The 17118-nt window shown below is 44.8% G+C and overlaps 1 protein-coding gene across 1 annotated transcript in view; it reads left to right on the top strand.

Annotated features, from left to right (window-relative positions):
• Positions 1-17118, top strand: part of TMEM132A (transmembrane protein 132A) — a 30547-nt gene that overhangs the window by 829 nt on the left and 12600 nt on the right. Inside the window, exons 2-5 of the mRNA XM_033157432.1 lie at positions 11773-11987; positions 12094-12312; positions 14873-15273; positions 15755-15904. Coding sequence (XP_033013323.1) covers positions 11773-11987; positions 12094-12312; positions 14873-15273; positions 15755-15904 — 985 coding nt within the window. The remainder of the gene's footprint in view (positions 1-11772; positions 11988-12093; positions 12313-14872; positions 15274-15754; positions 15905-17118) is intronic.

Below are 17118 nucleotides of genomic sequence, written 5' to 3'. Positions count from 1 at the left end.
GGGGTGAGGGAAGAAGCAGATTTCCCCAGGACTTATCTTGAAATGCAAATGACTCTTCAGTTGCTGCTGTAATTCAATTAGCTTTTGGTAACCCCCACCCCTTTTTTCAGCAAGACATGATTATTCCCCACACAGTGTATCTCCCCCCACCCTCCAAGCCTGCAAGATGGGTAGGCTACTTGCAAATGATTCAAGCCTTAGAGCTGATACGTCTTCCCTTGGGAAGCTGAAGCTGATGAAATTGTATATTGTGTGGCGAAAGAGAGAGCAGAATTCTACCTGTTCTGGCCGAACCTCTCCCCTCAGATGCTCCACCCTATTCCCCAGTCCTCACTTCAGCCTTCTGAAGAAGCTTTTCTCCCAATATGGGTCCTTATGCTGATTTATTTGCTGCCGCTCTGACACTGTTACTGTTCTCTGACTTTGATGTTCTACAATCATTTTTCCACAGGCAATTTGTTGTAGTCAGAATGTGCCACTAGTCTTGTGTTGGTTTAGAATCTCTGATCAGGGCTTATAGATGACCACATACCTGTACTGCTGTAGTGAGTAGCAGCACTTTTCAGCTGTGCTGAAGAGCGAGCATTTCCTCCATCATTTCCTCTTTTAAGCACAATTGTTGAGATTATAGCACCAATTCTCCCAGCTCTAGTACAAATTCCTATTAAGCAGAGGGTGCCAAGCAGTGTTTCTGCCCCTTCACTAATGTTAACTGCACAACTGTGCGCCTGGCTGATTTAAAAACTGCCTCCAGAGCCATATGCACAGCCATTGACGAAGGAATACGACCTAAGTCGATCCCTTAATGCAGATGGCTTTTGGCTGCGTGCATGATATCCTCCACAACGTATGTCTGGTGGTTTTGGCCAAAGAAGAGGCGCCCAACGTTGTTTTGATCAGATTGCTCCTGTGTTGAATTCTTGTTCCATTGACAGAAAGCTCGTTTAGTCTCTCCTTGGAGCAAAGGATGCTTCTGAGCACCGGTCCATCATCGGAACCATTTTAAAAGTGATGAATAAATCCTCCCCTCGGTCCTGTTCATTCAGGGGGAGCCTGTGAAGCTACCAGGAAATTGTTATTGCCTGCAATATCTCAAAGCAGTGGTGGATACATTTATTGTTCACAGCCGCTGCTTTTGAAGTGTTTGCAGAGCTGGTGGGTGCTTTAAATGGGAGCATCCCTGGAGAAAAACTGGTGTACAAGATGGCATATCAAAAGAAGAGGGTCCTGATGGTCAAAAGAGAGAGGGACAGAAGCACAGGGAGATGAGATAGATAGATAGATAAATAAATAGATAGATGATAGATAGATAGATAGATAGATAGATAGATAGATAGATGGACCCTGAAGGGTGTAGCGCCCGGCCACCCTCTGAGGTTTGTTTGGAAGGAAAGGGGGGAAACTCAATCAATCCAAGAATGAAGAGGACAGGTTATATATGTGGATCATGTTGTCAAGCTGACAAGGGGGAAATTGATGGAAGAAATAGTGATTAGCAGAGAGGGGGGAGCAGAGGTGACAAGAGGTCTCACCCTAAGGGAGGAAGAAGCTAAATTTGTAAAGAGCCCACTTGTTTCCTTTCTCCTTCTGTAACCTAGAGGGGCAGGGTGTGATGTCACGGTATCTCTCAGCCATCTGCTGCTTCCTCAGGGGAAAGTCTGTGACCAGACCCAGGGCCTGTGGGAGGTGCGATAAGGGGATCCCCGCAGGGCTCAACATCATTAATGCTCTGCATACAGAGGATTGAGTGGGGAGAGCAGAACCGCTCAAGTTTACGGAGGTTGCATTATGGCCATGGATGCACAGCTCCGTATGTGTGTTAGCTTCATTGTTAGGCAGTTTCCAGAGGGGCAGCTGTATTGTTAGTAGGTCACAGCAAAAACAAACAAAAAGAGTCTTGTGGCACATTGAAGTCTTAGCCGTTTTTAAAATGACGTATGCCATAATAAAATTAGTCTTTAAGGTGCCACAAGACCCTTACTGTTGGGCAGAGCACTTCTACAGCCCCACTATAATGACCGCTAAGATCTGTGCAATATAGTCAAGATACTGTCCTTGTCTGGCAAACATAAGATGAGGAAGTTACAGGTAGGTAGCCGTGTTGGTCTGCCATAGTCAAAACAAAATAAAAATAAAATAAAAAAATCCTTCCAGTAGCACCTTAGAGCCCACTGTCCGTTTGTGGGATATATGATTTTCTTTGGTCAAAAAGTAATTTTTGTAACTTCTACATGGCTGTCACACAATTAAAATGTTCTGTTCCAAGCCTGAGTGAAGGGTATCCTTGCTCAACAATTGTAAAAAGTTGTACATGCTCTCAGGAGTAGATTTAAATTTTCTGTTTTTCAAAAAATGTGATTTTTTTAAAAAAAACAATCTTTGTGGAAAAAGAAGGGAGTGTAAGTTTTTCTTTAAAGCGCAAGCGCACATACACACTTTTGTGGTAAATGTCCAAAAAAGCCTAAAATAAACTTTCTTTTGTAATTCACCCTTACCTCCATATGTGTTTTTTGCAGTCTCTGACTTTCACTATTACTTTCTTGATCCCTTCATTTGCTTGCTTAAGGGAATCTGATCTCCTCTGAAGATTTCTTTTTGTGTGTGCCCCTTTTTGTGCCCGCATTTCCATTTTCTTTGTAGTGCTGGATGGCAGACTGTAATATTTTGGTTGGGGCGTTCCTAATTCCCTCTAACTGGGATGGCATATGCAGAGCAAGAGGATTTGGGTGGCGAATTACTTGCCAGCTCCCATCTAGGGATTTGGCTTCTTAGTCTTTTTGAAATCTTACCGCTTTCCCTGAATCACGGCCAGTATTTTTGGTTTGGTTGCTCCACTGATGCCTAGAATCTGACTGATGCTGACTCTCCTATTTAGCCTGAAAAAGAGAAGGTTCATTTATGTATTAAATTGATATCCTGCCCTTTCTCCCAAAGGAGCCCAGGACAGCATCAGGATTAAAGGGATACAGGATAGTGCACTCTGAATATCTGCCATGTGGAAGGTGGAGCAGACTTTTTTGTTGCTGCTGCTGCTGCTGCTGAGGGCAGCTCTAAAACCAGCGGACAGAAATGGAAGGGAAGAAGATTTGGGTTAAACATTAGGAGAAATGTACAAGATGTTCAGAAGTGGGACAGGCTGCATTGGGAGGTGGTGCTCTCTTCCACATTTCAGCAGACTTGATAGCAATCTGTCAGGGATGATGTCATTGCACCCTGCATTGTTGGTGCTGCCTTGAGCAGGGATTGGCCTAACATGACGTCTGAGGTCCCTTCCAGCTCTGTCATCCTACGATTCTCACCCAACATCACTTGGCCAACTCTAGCAGAGCATGAATGTGTATAGCGCAGGGGAATGGGAGAGCTTGTTCTTTATTCAATGCAGGCAAGCCCATCCATGCCTACGGCTTGGTCCTTGTCCTCCAGGGCGGCACCCGTGTGACACACTGAGCTCATAGCATGGGGGAGTTGGAAGGGACCCTGAGTGTCATCTAGTCCAACCCCCTGCAATGCAGGAATCTCAGCTAAAGCATCCATGACAGGTGGCCATCCAACCTCTGCTTAAAAACCTCCAAGGAAGGAGAGTCCACTACCTTCCGGGGGATCCCGTTCCACTGTCAAACAGCTCTTACTGTCAGAGAGTTCTTCCTGATGTTTAATCGGAATCTCCTTTGAGCTTGTCATGAACAAAGGTGTTCGGTTTTGTGCTGTACCCTTATTTCTAGATGCACGTGCGAGCAAAAAAAGGGGGGGTGCAGTGTTAACGTGTCCACGAACACAGCTGTGCCAGGACCACATCCTGCTTTGGTTCTTTCACTTTAACCCAGAAGAATTGGGTGGAATCCTTGTAAAAAAAACAGGGATGTGACAACTCATATTGATATTATACGCCACACAACCCTTCAAAACATGTGATGACCACAAGCACAAAAGGAAATGTGCAGATAATGTCAGAGAAATATGGGTGAAATAGATGGTTCTGATCTCTCTGATCTTGTCTGCAGTGTAGATGGGTAGCAGAGCAGGGTTGGACTCTGTGGCACTTGCAAGATCAGGGACACGGGGAAGATGCATTCAGGCACCCCAAGCTGCCCTGTTCTTATATGCCCTTTGTGTGCAGTTTCTTTGCATGTGGTGCCCTTTGAAGAATTGGCTGTACATTAGCTTCTGGCATTGGGGGACCAAGCCAGAACAGTGTTAATGGGTTGGATTTGAATAAGGGAACCTGGGTTCAAACCTCCACCCAGCCAGAAGGAGCTCACCTACTGTGCTTCATTTGGACAGGGCAATCTGTGAACTCATTTTACAGAACTGTGACCAGAATTATTGAAAATGCATACATAATGACCCTATCTATCTATCTATCTATCAATCTATCATACTGGGATAGCTCAGCCAGCAGATCATGAGACCCTTTCTCAGGGTTGTGGGTTCAAGCCCCATGATGGGCAAAAGATTCCTGCATTGCAAGGGGTTGGACTAGATGACCCTTGTGGTCCCTTCCAGCTCTACAGTTCTATGATTCTAGCTGTCTATGGCCAGAATAAAACCAGATAACCTCCACTACACTGGAATAATGGTGGGATAGGAATCTTCTAGTGTTGGGGAAATGAACAGCATCATTTTGAGAGAGCATCCCCCACATGCTAGAATATGGCATTTGGATGATTGGCACTTCACAATTGGAGGGGAGGGGATGATGGACTTGCTGCAGCTTAAAAAATAATAATAGCAACCCTTTATTGGCCCAGTTTTAAAGGGATCCTAATAGCCTTGGCAACAATCCCCTGCCCCAGTGGCTACAGCGGCAACAGTGCTTGACCCCACCTGACCCCTCGGACACAAGTGGGCATCTCTGTATCTTGCTGAGGTTGCAGCTGGAAGGCTTTCTTTACAGCTAGAGTTGTCATTCTTGTTTTTGAAGGGCAGCTGAAAAACAGCGAAACCTCTAGGCAGCAGCCTTCAAAAGATTCAACCCGAGTGTTGTGCTGAATGCCATTTCCATGACCGCCTCCCCCCCCCCCCATGGACCACTACAACCGTCCTCCCAATAGGGGAGCCTGCTACTACACACCACACGTGCCCCCCTCCCCCTCAGGCTCCTTTAATGCTAGGATCATGATGCCTCCCCCCCCCAGATAGATAATTCAGCAGAGCCTCTAATTAGGTTTCAGTTAATTAAGAGCAGCTTCATTATCATTTTTGACATTGTTTGGGAGCTGGAGAAATCCCAAATTAAAGCTAAACCCCAACATCTATTTGAATATTTTCCCCCATACACAAAATAATTGCTAGGGGAGGAAAAACAACATTCACCAAAACAGAACAACAATTCCTCCCTTGCACATCCTACAGCATTAAAATGGCTGCTTTGGAAAACCTCAAATCCCAGGTGGAACTGGGGTGTAGATAGAAATGTTAACAAAACTGAACAAAGCATATTAGCGGACAGATCAGAAGTTTCATTAGGTACAGTGGCTGCCAAATGAGCTCTTTACTGGTTTATTTTGGTAGGTTCCACACCTGCCTTTAAATGACCCCTCGTTAACCAATTTTGACCAGCATATTGTTTCTCCCCCTTTTTTATTGAAACCCACCAAACAGATGCGATGTAAGAGTGCACAAATTTGATTATAAGAATGCCAAGGCTTTGTTCCGTTCTTCTATCAAATCGCAAAAATTAAAAATAAAGGGCAGAGCAAAATTGTGGTGTCCATTCTCTGGAGCTTTTGAAAAAAGGGGCATCCATTGTGTTTGACAGCTTTTGTGTGGAAATAAAGAACATCCCTTAAAAAGATGTGTATCTGCTCTCCCTAATCCCTTCTTTCCCCTGCTTAATTAATGCTGGTCTTTTGCCACCTTCTGAGTACTACTCTTCATAAAGAAAAGGGGGGTGCATTCTTTCTGACACTGGTGTAGTTGATATATTCACCCACACCCACCCAACCGATGTTTGACCTGATCATGGTGTATTAATTCCAGGGAGAGAAGATTAAAAGATGAGACTTTTTTAAAAAAATTTTTTTTTTTTTGCTGACTATCACTCAGTTCTTTGGCAAAGGTCAGCTATGGTGTGTGGTCCAAAGAGTTAAACGATCTGACTTGAAATCCCTTTCTTTCTCAGCTACTTGAGCTTTTTCATTCCATTTTCTCATCTGATGATGTGTTTGTACCGCTCTCTGGGTGTCCAGAGAATTCAGAGAAAGATGAGGTTTGCATTTCTAATGGGAAACAAGCAGAAATGCAAACACCTTAGACTTTTTAACACACACACACACACACACACACACACACACAAAAAAAAAATCTCCCCAGGCTTTTCATAAACACCACAAAAGCAGAATTGCTAGCTCTAGGTACTCCTAATAATTGGATGTGTTTTTAAAAAGGATGTCATTTTCCTTCTACAATTCCATTTATTTTGTATTTGTCTTGTGCTTTTGGATTCTTTTAAATGCCTTGGTTTAAAATCCTTCATAACGAGAGCATTTTCTCTTCCCCAAAAGGCAGCTACAGTTTCAGATAACAGCCTGACATTAAGACAACTAAGGATTTTAAATTTGCTCATGGCACAATCCACCACGGGAGATCTCTTGTTCAGGTTCCATTGAAAACATCAGGGGCTAGCTACACAAGAGTGCGGCAGGGCTCCTGCACAGCTTCCATTCATCTCAGCAGCGCTTGTGCAGGAGATCTCCCAGGTGAGTGCTGCCCTAGGATTACTAACACACTGAAGAAATTAATAAGATGTAAACTCGATGCTCTCGTTTTGCAGTACACTTATGTCTACCATGCCCCAGGTAAGACTGGGGGCAATAGTCTGCAAACTGATGTACTGCTGCATTGGGAGAGAAAGTCTTTAGTTGAAAGAGCCCTGGCACTATTCCATTTTAGTAAATTTCTGTTCCTGCAAGAGGGGAGTCCTCTTGTCCAGGCAGCCCAGGAACTCCATACACATGTATTTAAAGTAGATGTATAAATGAGTAAATTAAGTGAATTTGGAATATGCAGAAAATATTAAAAAAATTAAGAAACCGCAGAAAGAGGGGGAAGGAAGTCGAGTTTTGAAATGTTAAAATGATTGTAAAATTATTGAAATGCATAAGATTGAAAACAATAATAATAAATGAATAAATAAATAAATTGTGCTACTTTTCTTCTGAAAATTTACCTCCCCAACTGCTCTTACCTCAGCTGAAGAAAGGAGAGGTGTATACACATTTTTTCCCTTCGTAAGTTTTTTTTTTAAGTGTGTAGGGTATTTTTGACAGGGAAGCAGCGCAAGGGAAAGGGTTTACGAAGCCCCTCTCAGCCTCTGGGCCAATGCTCTCCTTCAAATCTCAGCTTTGTCGGCTGCAGTGTACAGAAGAGGAAGGAAATGCCACTAAAAAGAATCATGGGTCAACACATAACATGTAATTCTGCCCCTGAATGAGCTTGAAATTGAATCCACAGGGTGTGTGGGAAAGTAATGGATTGATGAGAACCAGTAGCAAGAAGCCAGAGGGAAGTGGAATTAGGATCTGTTTCTTAGGTCTCTCCAAAGCATGGTACAAAGTCTCTGCGAGAATTGAAAATACAGACAGTTAAGGTGCCCGTAATCTTGAATAATGACCTAATCTTTACTTTTCCTATCATCTCATATACTCTGCTCTACCTCCTCGGGCCTCTTAGGTATAATGTACCATGAAGTGCAGTTTATAAAATCATAGAGCTTGATTTTTCCAAATCAGTGAGATGCCCAAATCAGCTCAGCTTGAGTTTGCAGTGGTAAATTGGAATGAAAGGCTCCTGGATTCATTCAGAAATATGGTTTGTTTTTGTTTTTTTAAAACCACACACATACACACGGTAGGATTTCTGTGTCTTAGCTGCCATACAAGCATGAAGACATCCTGAGATGGACCTTGGCAGGAGATGGAGTAGCACTGCCTTGGGCTAGGAATCTGTCTGATCCCATAAACAGAACTAGGTTGGCTCATATCTAACTGCCAAATGCCATGCATCTCACATTGCCATTCATGCATTTTCTGGTTGCATGCATTTCCGTGCTACCTTTGTGGGATTTTCAAAGAGAGGTAGAAAATTCTCCATGAATGTGGCATAATTTAATCTCCTTTTCCAGACCATTAAAAAAAATCCTGCATATTTAATCTTTTAGAAGCTTGAAATATTATGCTTATTGAGCAGTTAAAAAAATCTTTTGGTAGAATGTCCTTTTGATAGATTTTATTAGATTACCAGTTATAGGTCCCATTTTTCAAATAACTGATTTGAAGCTAAAAGGTGATGTAGCCTGTATATTAATAGTGAGTGAGTATGGATTGTTATGTAGCCCAAATAGTACAATCTGTACATGAGGGAGACATCAGAAGGCTTGGGCGGACCCTAAGATTTCCAGAAGTACAAATCTTATTTGCAGGAGGAGGGGAATCTCAAAACAGCCCATAGAGGGCCGAGTGTGTTCAATGGGCATGGAATGTGGACTGACTATTGAGAGTGAAAAGGCTGAAAATGGGGTCAGAGAGAGGAAATGGAATGGAGTATCCTGGTAGAGTGCATGATTGTTTGGTTGGAACTCTGAACAGGAGCATTGTACACTGACATGTTTGTTGCAGGTCCCTCTTACTAACTTTGCTTCTGAGTCACACCCGCAGCACAGTTAAGGCCAATCAGCTGTTCAAGACAGGCCAAACGATAGTGGATTTAGGTTCACCGCCACCAAATAAATGATGACCACTGCTCAGAATCTTTAACCAAGGTTATGTGCCCATAACCCCAATTCAAAAGCAAGAACTGATTGGCAATTTTCGTGGTGTGCCTTTTCACGCAGCCCATTTTTGTGGTGTACCACATGCAGCCCAATCTTTAAGCTTCTACAGACAGACCTCCTGTTATTGATCAGGCTCAATATAGTGTAGTTAAATTGAGTTATTCTGATAGGCCCCAATTCCTGTAACTATTTAGCTAGAAATGAATGCAAGGTTTGGGTGGCTCTCCTTGTTATTTTTCTCTAGTTTTGTATATGGACAACTGTGCCCTTTATCCCCTTTAGTGGCATATTTACCACACTTATACTAAACAGATGGAATAGCTAAATGCTAAACTCTGAATCCTAAAATATACAGGGATATGTAAATAACTGTTTGGGTTTTCTTGGTTTGGTTTGGTTTTTTTACACACATTGCTCTGTGCTCATTTGGCAGCTGCATAGACAGCTGAACATCGAGTTTCTAAGGAGGGAAAGAAATCATCATAATAAGGCTTCCGGCGGCTGACGCCATTATGGGTGGTCGTGGGTTGCTTCGGCTGCGAAGCACCCAGTTCATCCCGGGGGTCAGGAGCCCTGCAGCCGCATAGCGGGGCTCCGGTTGGGGTGCGGGAAGAGCGTCCCGCACCCTGGGCTCCCCGGCTGTGCCCGTTGTGGCTCCGAACCCTTCCCCCGCGCCCCCTGTAAAGGGGGAGTGGGGGTGAAGGGACGACGGAGCCGGGCTATAGGGGACATGCCCCAACCGGGATGGAAATGCGGCGACAAAGCCTGTGATGAGCGTCTAAGTTCTACCTGTCATTAAGGAGCTGATAAGAACCCAGAGGCTGTGAGTAATTGATTGACTCTTTGTATTCCTGGAACGCTCTGGGGGAAAGAAGAAAGGCAGCCCGCCTCCCTCCCTTTGAGTGGGGAAAGAGATTAACCCTTTAAGTGACTGCTGCTACAGCAATCAATAGAAAGTACTTGGAATTTGAAAACTGAGTCTGTTGAGATCTCCCTTCGGGGGTTAACTGGGGAAAAAATATCTCCGTTTGAAGTTTTGGTCTTTATACTCCGGCTTCGGAGAAATGGCGGCGACTTGGTTTGTCGTGGGAAAAAATTGAAACAAAGGAAGGAAGAGACAGGAACTGAAATCTGATACTCACCCTCTCTCTTAAAATGCTGGACTTTGCGATTGCACTGGTATCGAACTCTGATTTAAGGGATGAGGAAATGTTCACTATCTTGCAGATGGAATTGCTTAATCGGAAACTACAGGTCTTGAGTGGAATTATTCATAAAAAGGATGTACATTCCACAGAGGAGGCTTTTCAAAAGTTCTACACAATGGAATCAAGCCTTGGCAAAGAGCTGGGAGGGGCGCTTGGAGAATGGTCTGAAATGGCTGGGCGAACCCGGGAAAAGGAACCTGAAACGGGAAAATTTACAATATCCAGACCCCGAGGTGGCAGCTCGGGGGCAAGGGACATGGAATTAAGATTTTTACAAGAAGAAGGAGGAAAAGAATCGGAGGAGCCCAGAATGGAGATGAGGAACGCCCTGAGGCTCGATGCTGGGTTTGTTGTGGATGCTGCCTGGATCTGTGGACACTCAGAGGAAGACAAAGGGAGATTTGGCTGTGGAGAAAGACAGAAAAAGACAATGGATAGAGGGGGAGTGGGTTGAAGTATTAAATGTATAATTTAAATGGTCTGCCATGGTATCCGAAATCGGAGTGTGAAGTCTGTTAATTACAAGTTTATTTTAAATAAGCAAGGAGATATTGAATTTTAAGTTAAAAGCAGCATGATAAAGGACAGAAGAAATAAGTTTAGCTATAAGAATATTTGGTTATGATTTAGGTTATAATGCAAAGATTGAGATAAGTATGTTTTCTTTTTTTTTAAGTAAAGTTAAATCTTTTTATAGAGAAAAGTTGTTAAGGAAATAGTATATTGAATTAAAACCGAAGGTGAAAAGGCGGGGGAAGTCAAACGTCAAGATTCAGAACTAGAATTTTTTTTTTGTGTAAACAAGAAGAAGAATCCTGACTTTATGTGTATTTGTATTTGTTTTTGTATTTGTAGGTGTGGGGTTGGGTTTGTGTTATATTATGAAAATGCTAATAAAATTTTGTTAAAAAAAAAGAAAAGAAATCATCATAATAAAACATAAGACAATGCAAGATCAGCCATGAATCAGAGACGCTGTGCTGGGGGCCAAACCTATAGTCTGACTCTGTAATAGCAGTGGGTATCAGGGCTCCACAGCTATTAGAACATCGATTGGAGAGAGATGAGAAACTTCCTGAAATATCTTCCCGAGAGACAAATTGGAAGTGGTGTTTTTGCTTTCCAGAATGTGTATGAGTACTGCAACAGCATGTGCGTGAAATTTATGTGGAGAATTGTCACTGCTTTTCCTTTTTCCACACCTTGATTTCAGTTTAGTAGGGTAAGGGGGGGGGCAGAGGAAGTCAGAGTGGTTCTGGCTCTTGAATCCTAGGCCTGAGGCTGGAACACATGAGGTTTGACTTTGATTCCTGGTTCAGACAAGATTAAAGGTTTCAGATGCCCCACCCATGCATTGAAAGAGCATGTGAGGGCTGGTGTTGCATGCATGCAGCCAGTGTGTGAAAGGGATTTACTGACTGGTGAACATGTCTAGGACTCCTCCATGTGAGAGGAGCATCCTGATTGGGCAACAGAGTCCTCCATTGCATCAAGGAGCTCGGTCTATGCTTGGAGCTCCTTCGCACCCTGGCCAGACATGCAGACACCAGGGGCCATGACTGCTGCACTTGTCTCTGGGGATTATGACTAGTCTGTATGACCCCATGCTCCCTGCACCCATTTGAACACACGGAAGGTGGGTCACCTGAATTCTGGCAAGTATTCACTGCTTTTATTTCAGCCTTTCCTATCACTAGTCAGTGAAGGGTATTGTGGAAGAGCATATGTATATCTGGACTGGGGTATGGGGAGAGGTTGAAAGGCTGATGTTGATGGACGTGGTTCTCTTTGCAGCGGACTGTGAATCTGAATCTCCGGATGTGGTGTACCTTCCAGCCGAACTAAAAGTGCTAAATGGCCCAGAGTACTTCCGTCTTCAGCGTACGGACCGCTACATGCCAGGAAATGCCTCCCTCAGCTCCCGCTCAGAGACCTTCCTCTTCCTCCACCGTCGTCTGTCAGGGAAGCCCGCCATCCAAGCTGGCTACACCCCTTTCACAGCTCAGCAGGTAAATAGTCCCATGCAGCTGTGCAAGGGGGCTCCAAGTCCCTTTCCTTTCTTGATTCCTGCTGTGAGGCGCTTCAGCAGAGCTCAAGACTTCCTCTCTTCCCCAGGCAATACCAGCTGATGACTCCCAATTCACGGACATCTCCACTGCCTGGGACATCCGGGCTGTGTCCATTGAGGGTACAGTGTCCCCTTACGAGCCGTACACCAGGGTCCTCTTCCACCTCCAAGGGCAGGACTGGATGTCAAGACAGCAGGCCCTGCCATGCGTCACCTTACATGTCTTCCACCAGGCCCAGGTGGTTCACCGTGCCTGTCACCTCCAGGTTGGTCAATGAGATGCCACTCTTTTGGGTAGTCCCCCCCCCCAACTGCCTTGCTTGGGAGAGATTTGGTACATGACCCTGAAATGTCATAGGATAGTCTTCACCAGCCTGATGCTCTTCCCATGTTTGGGACTGCAATTCTTACCCAAACATCTGGAGGGCACCAAGCTGACAAAGGCCCACAGAATAGGTTCTGGTATGATTCACTGTAGGGATTCTCTTGTAAGCATCTATCATCAAACTAAAAAGTGGAATGTCGAAGCTGCCCAGGGATGTCATATGAATCCCCTTCCTTGGATTTTTATTTTTAAGAAGAGAATGGACAAATATCCATCTGGTATGGTTTAAGTCTACAAATCCCTGGTGTTCCAGGTGGCAGGACTCATGAGGCTCCTTCCAGCCCTGTGATTCTAGAGCAGAGATGGATAGCATGAGACTCTTAATCTCATTGTTGTGGGTTCAAGCCCCATGTAGTCCCTCCCAACTCTACAATTCTGTGATGCTATGACATTAGGGCTCATGCAATTGTAATGATTGCAAAGGAGAGTGAATTTCAGGAGAGGAAGCTTGTCATTATAGTTCTCCAGAGGTGAGAAAAATCCCCTCTTACACAGAATTTTAAATTTATACAACGGGTGCCTTGTTTTCTATAGCATTGTTATTTCTGTTGCATGTTGGATAATATGAAACTGTTTCCAAAACTGGAAAAAAAACCTCTTTGCCCCCCATAAAAAGATGAATGGGCTCTTTTCTAAATATCTGTGCGTGGGGAACATTTCTGCTTTTAAAATAACTGGTTGTTGTTGTTTTTAATTACACACTCATAACACTCATCAAAAGAAAGCAACATTTAACAAGCTCTCCGATGTTCATTCAGAACACATGTGAAAATGTTTAGTGCTTTGCTGGGAAGGAAACCAAAATGATAAAGCACTGGAATTACCCTAGGCACGTGCTGGCTTCTGTATTGAGGACGCTTCACTGCAGCTTCACACATTGAGAAATGCAGGGATTCTACTCTTGCAGGTTTCCTGGAAGTGCAGAAATCAAATGTGACTCACAGCTCTACTTACCAGGGCTTTCTGTAATGTGTGAAGCTGCCCTCAGGGTGCTCATATGGAGAAGGGAGGGTGCATATTCTGTTCTTCCATGCATTCTCTTGGTGTTGGGGGATAGTTCAGTCTGTTAACGTGGAAGAGGCATTTGTGAGCAAGTCAGCGATTCTTAAAGCCATTACGTTGCTGTAGCCTGGGAGGTTTAATATCCAACTTGTAAAGGGCTGCAAAATGTCAGCAGTTCAACTTGGCCTTCCCTGTAGTAGCCCATCAGCTTTATTCCCGAGCCCCCTGTCAGTTACCGGTGGCAACTGGTTGAGTGGTGGTCAAGCTCAGCAGAGAGCTCCCTCTGCACCCTGAGGCCAAGCATGTGGTAACTGTCAGATCTGCCTTTTTTTGAGCTGGTGGCCTGGTAATGTCAGAGTAAGTCTGTGAAGTTCCCCCTTGACGTGGGCTTCCTGCCGCATGCTGGTCCTGCTTTACTGACTACTACGGCTTCAAATCCCCAACAGAAGATTTGTGGGCTGGGTGAGACAAAAAAGACAGGGACAGAAGGAGAGAGAAAGACGATGAGCAAGAACTAGTGGAAATGGAATATGGTGACAAGCAGGATGGGCCCTTCCACAAACCAAGGTGAGCCTCTTAACTCAGGTGGCAGAATGCGCAGGGCAGCAGATGGTGCTTCTCACCACCCAGTCCCCCACGGCTGGCCTCCCACTGTCCCACCCACCACCCAGCTGTCACCTGCCCAACCTTTGGCAAATTTGGGGCCTGCGTGTGTCACCCAAGGCCACAGAGCCACCATCACTGACCACTACCTAACTAAGTGGCACAAGAACAAAACAAAAGCTATTTTCTGGTCACTGGACCAAAGTAGACAGCAGCTATTCCTGCAGCTACCCTGCCCCCCCATGCCCCTTTCATCAGAGTGAGGTATTATGGCATGAGATAGGCCCAAAAAGAGCTTGCACCACAGCGGCAAAAAGTGGGACCTCCGACGCCCTCTTGGTCAGTCACTCAATGTGTCTTTCAAAGTGAGGTGGGATAGCTGCCCTACCAAGGCTGGTTGAGAGGAAGGGAGTGGCAGTTGCCACTTAAGGCGGGTTGGGAGTGGGGGGGGGAGAGAAAGAACAGCTGCCAGGCGACATTTCTTGCTCTTCTTCAGTCATCAAAGTGTATTGGGCTGACCCTAGTTATATGGGTAAGGTGAGGCGAGACTAGCTTTCTTGGACTCCCAAAGTAAGGGACTATAGCTCAATGGTGGAGCAATTGCTGCATGTCCAGAAGGCCCGTTTCTGGCACCTCCAATTATAAGCATCCCAGAGAGCTAGTGTGAGAGAGACTTTTCCTGAGATCCTTGAGACTCAATCAGAGCAGGCCATACTGGACTAGACAGACCAATGGCCTGACTCAGTGTACCCAGGCTGCTGCATGGGTTCACCTACCATGAGGAGCGACTTAAAAGGAGCACATGGTTTCTCTCTCTCTCTGCTTCTCCTGACCAGGCACCGCTGGGTGTGTGTGTGGTGGAACTAGAGCTCCCCCCTCGCTGGTTCTCTCCTGCACCCGCCAGCAGCCAAAGGAAGGGAGAGGATTCCACCATCACTCCTCTGCGGGCTGAGCTGTACTACACCCTGGAGCCCACGCTGCCCGGGAGGATGCCGAGAGAGTGCCCCCATGTCCGACCCCGGGAAAGGCCACGTCCGGGTGCTGAGGGCGGCAAGGAGCGACTGCACTACGTGGGCCCGGTCGATATCAGGGTAATGAGCCTGCCACGGCGTCAGGAAGTGCGGCTGGACGACAACGTGATGGTCCGCGTCCCCGACATGGCCCTTCGCCCGGGGCAGCTCTTCACAGCCACCCTCATCCTGCAGCAGAACTTCACAGCCGACCTACTGATCCTCCGGTGAGTTAGGGGAGCCAGGCTTTGGGATTCCAGCCACAACGTTCTCATTCCAGTGAATGACAAAGGAATCTGAATTCTTGAGGGGAGCTTTCTAGTCAACGGCGGTTATGTTAATTCTTAACAGATAGCACTTTCAAGTGTTCAAGCACTTTGCATGTGTTGCATAGTTGTGAGCCTTACAAAAAAAAACTTGTGCATCAGTATTCTTATCCCTCAATAAGGTTTTCCTAAGGTCACTTCATGACAGAGGCAAGAATCAAACGGGGGACTTCCTGATCCATAGCTCATTCTGTTAGCCACTGTGCTACACTAGCTCACTGGTGGCCATCTTACCTTGATTATAAGCAGTTCAAGCCTCGGGGTGCTGATTCCTCCGGGGCCTGGCCCTCGTTATTCCTTAGCCTATCGCCAGAGCTGCTGTGAAACTGTTTTGCTGGCTTTTTCCTGTCTACGCACCTTACTTAGCTGCTTTTCCTTTCAGGATCAAGGTTAAGAAAGGGTTACAGGTTTTGGCAGCTCGCCCTACCAGGCCAGAGGCTTGGAGTGCAAAGCTGGACAAGTTCAAGGGTGCCAAACACCACACCGCTCTGGTCACTTGTCGGCGTTCCATTACTAGTGGCTTGGACTGGAGGTAGGTGCTCATTGGACTTCTCTTGGTGTACCTCCACTGTCATGAGGGCTAGAAACTTTTTGTTTATTTCAAATGAAAGCTGAGATTTTCAGGAAATGGGATTCTGTACCCAGTATCACTTCCGTTTTGTTTTGTTTTAATTGTGTTTTTTATTAAAGATTTTCTTGATTTACAAAAGTATGTGCAATGTCTCTCTCTCTCATATTTTTTCCATGTAACATTTTTACAAATCACTTTCATGCGGTGTTTGTTTTTTGAAGTTCTTGTGGAATTGCAATATACTCACAGCCCTTACTACTGGTATATCTCTTTCAGTGGAATTGTTTTGTCTGCTGAACACAAAAACTATGCAAGGGACTCTTGAGGGAGAGCTGTACTGTTCAGCTACGGTAATGTAGATAGTCAGTCTTGTTTTGACAGGCTCACCCTTCACCTCTCTCCGTGAAGAAAGTAAGGAGATAAGAGAACACTGAGACAGAAAAACACACCCAAACCCTGTCCTTATCATCTACAAAGGAATGTCAACTCCAGGTGTCTGGGGCAACTTTCATTGGTCCAGACTGTCTCTAAGCAATATTTGATCATAGTGTCTCCTCCTTATTCTCTGCTGTAGCCTGAATAAAAGACTGGGTCTGGTGATATGTGAAACATAACTATTTGTCACCCCTGTAAGCTTGGTCAACCAGTTAAATAGAAATTCAGGAAAATTATTGGCTGTTTTTCTTCCTATCCAACCTTTTCACTCTGTAATGAACAAAAATTGAGAACAAGTCACATAAGCATTAAGAGACAGTACAAATCTCAGCATCATTCCAGGGGTTCAGCCAAAAGCCTGCTGGAATAAAAACCTTTTCAGGTCATGACAGAAAACCAAGACTGAGGGGGCCCAGGGCAAAGCACTCCACCTCCTGGGCTCCACAGAAGAGAGTGCCCATCACCCCTGCTTCTTCCAACTGTGCTTCTAATAGCAGCAGGACAATCTCTTTTTTTTTTCTTTTCTTTTTTTTTTTAATTTTTATAAATCTTTATTGCTCTTTAAAAATATTCTTACATATCTCACATGTGTGAATAAGTATATACAAAAAAGGAAAAACAAACACAATCAAAACTTACGTGCATCTACATTCAATATCTAAAAAAGAGAAGAGAAAAGAAAAGGAAAAAAGGGAAAGAAAAGGAAAAAGAAAAGAGGGGAAGGGAAGAAAAAAAAAAAA

This window comes from Lacerta agilis, chromosome 1 (assembly GCF_009819535.1).
Source record: "Lacerta agilis isolate rLacAgi1 chromosome 1, rLacAgi1.pri, whole genome shotgun sequence".
In the NCBI taxonomy this organism is placed as follows: domain Eukaryota; kingdom Metazoa; phylum Chordata; class Lepidosauria; order Squamata; family Lacertidae; genus Lacerta; species Lacerta agilis.
This window is presented reverse-complemented; position numbering and strand designations above follow the sequence as displayed.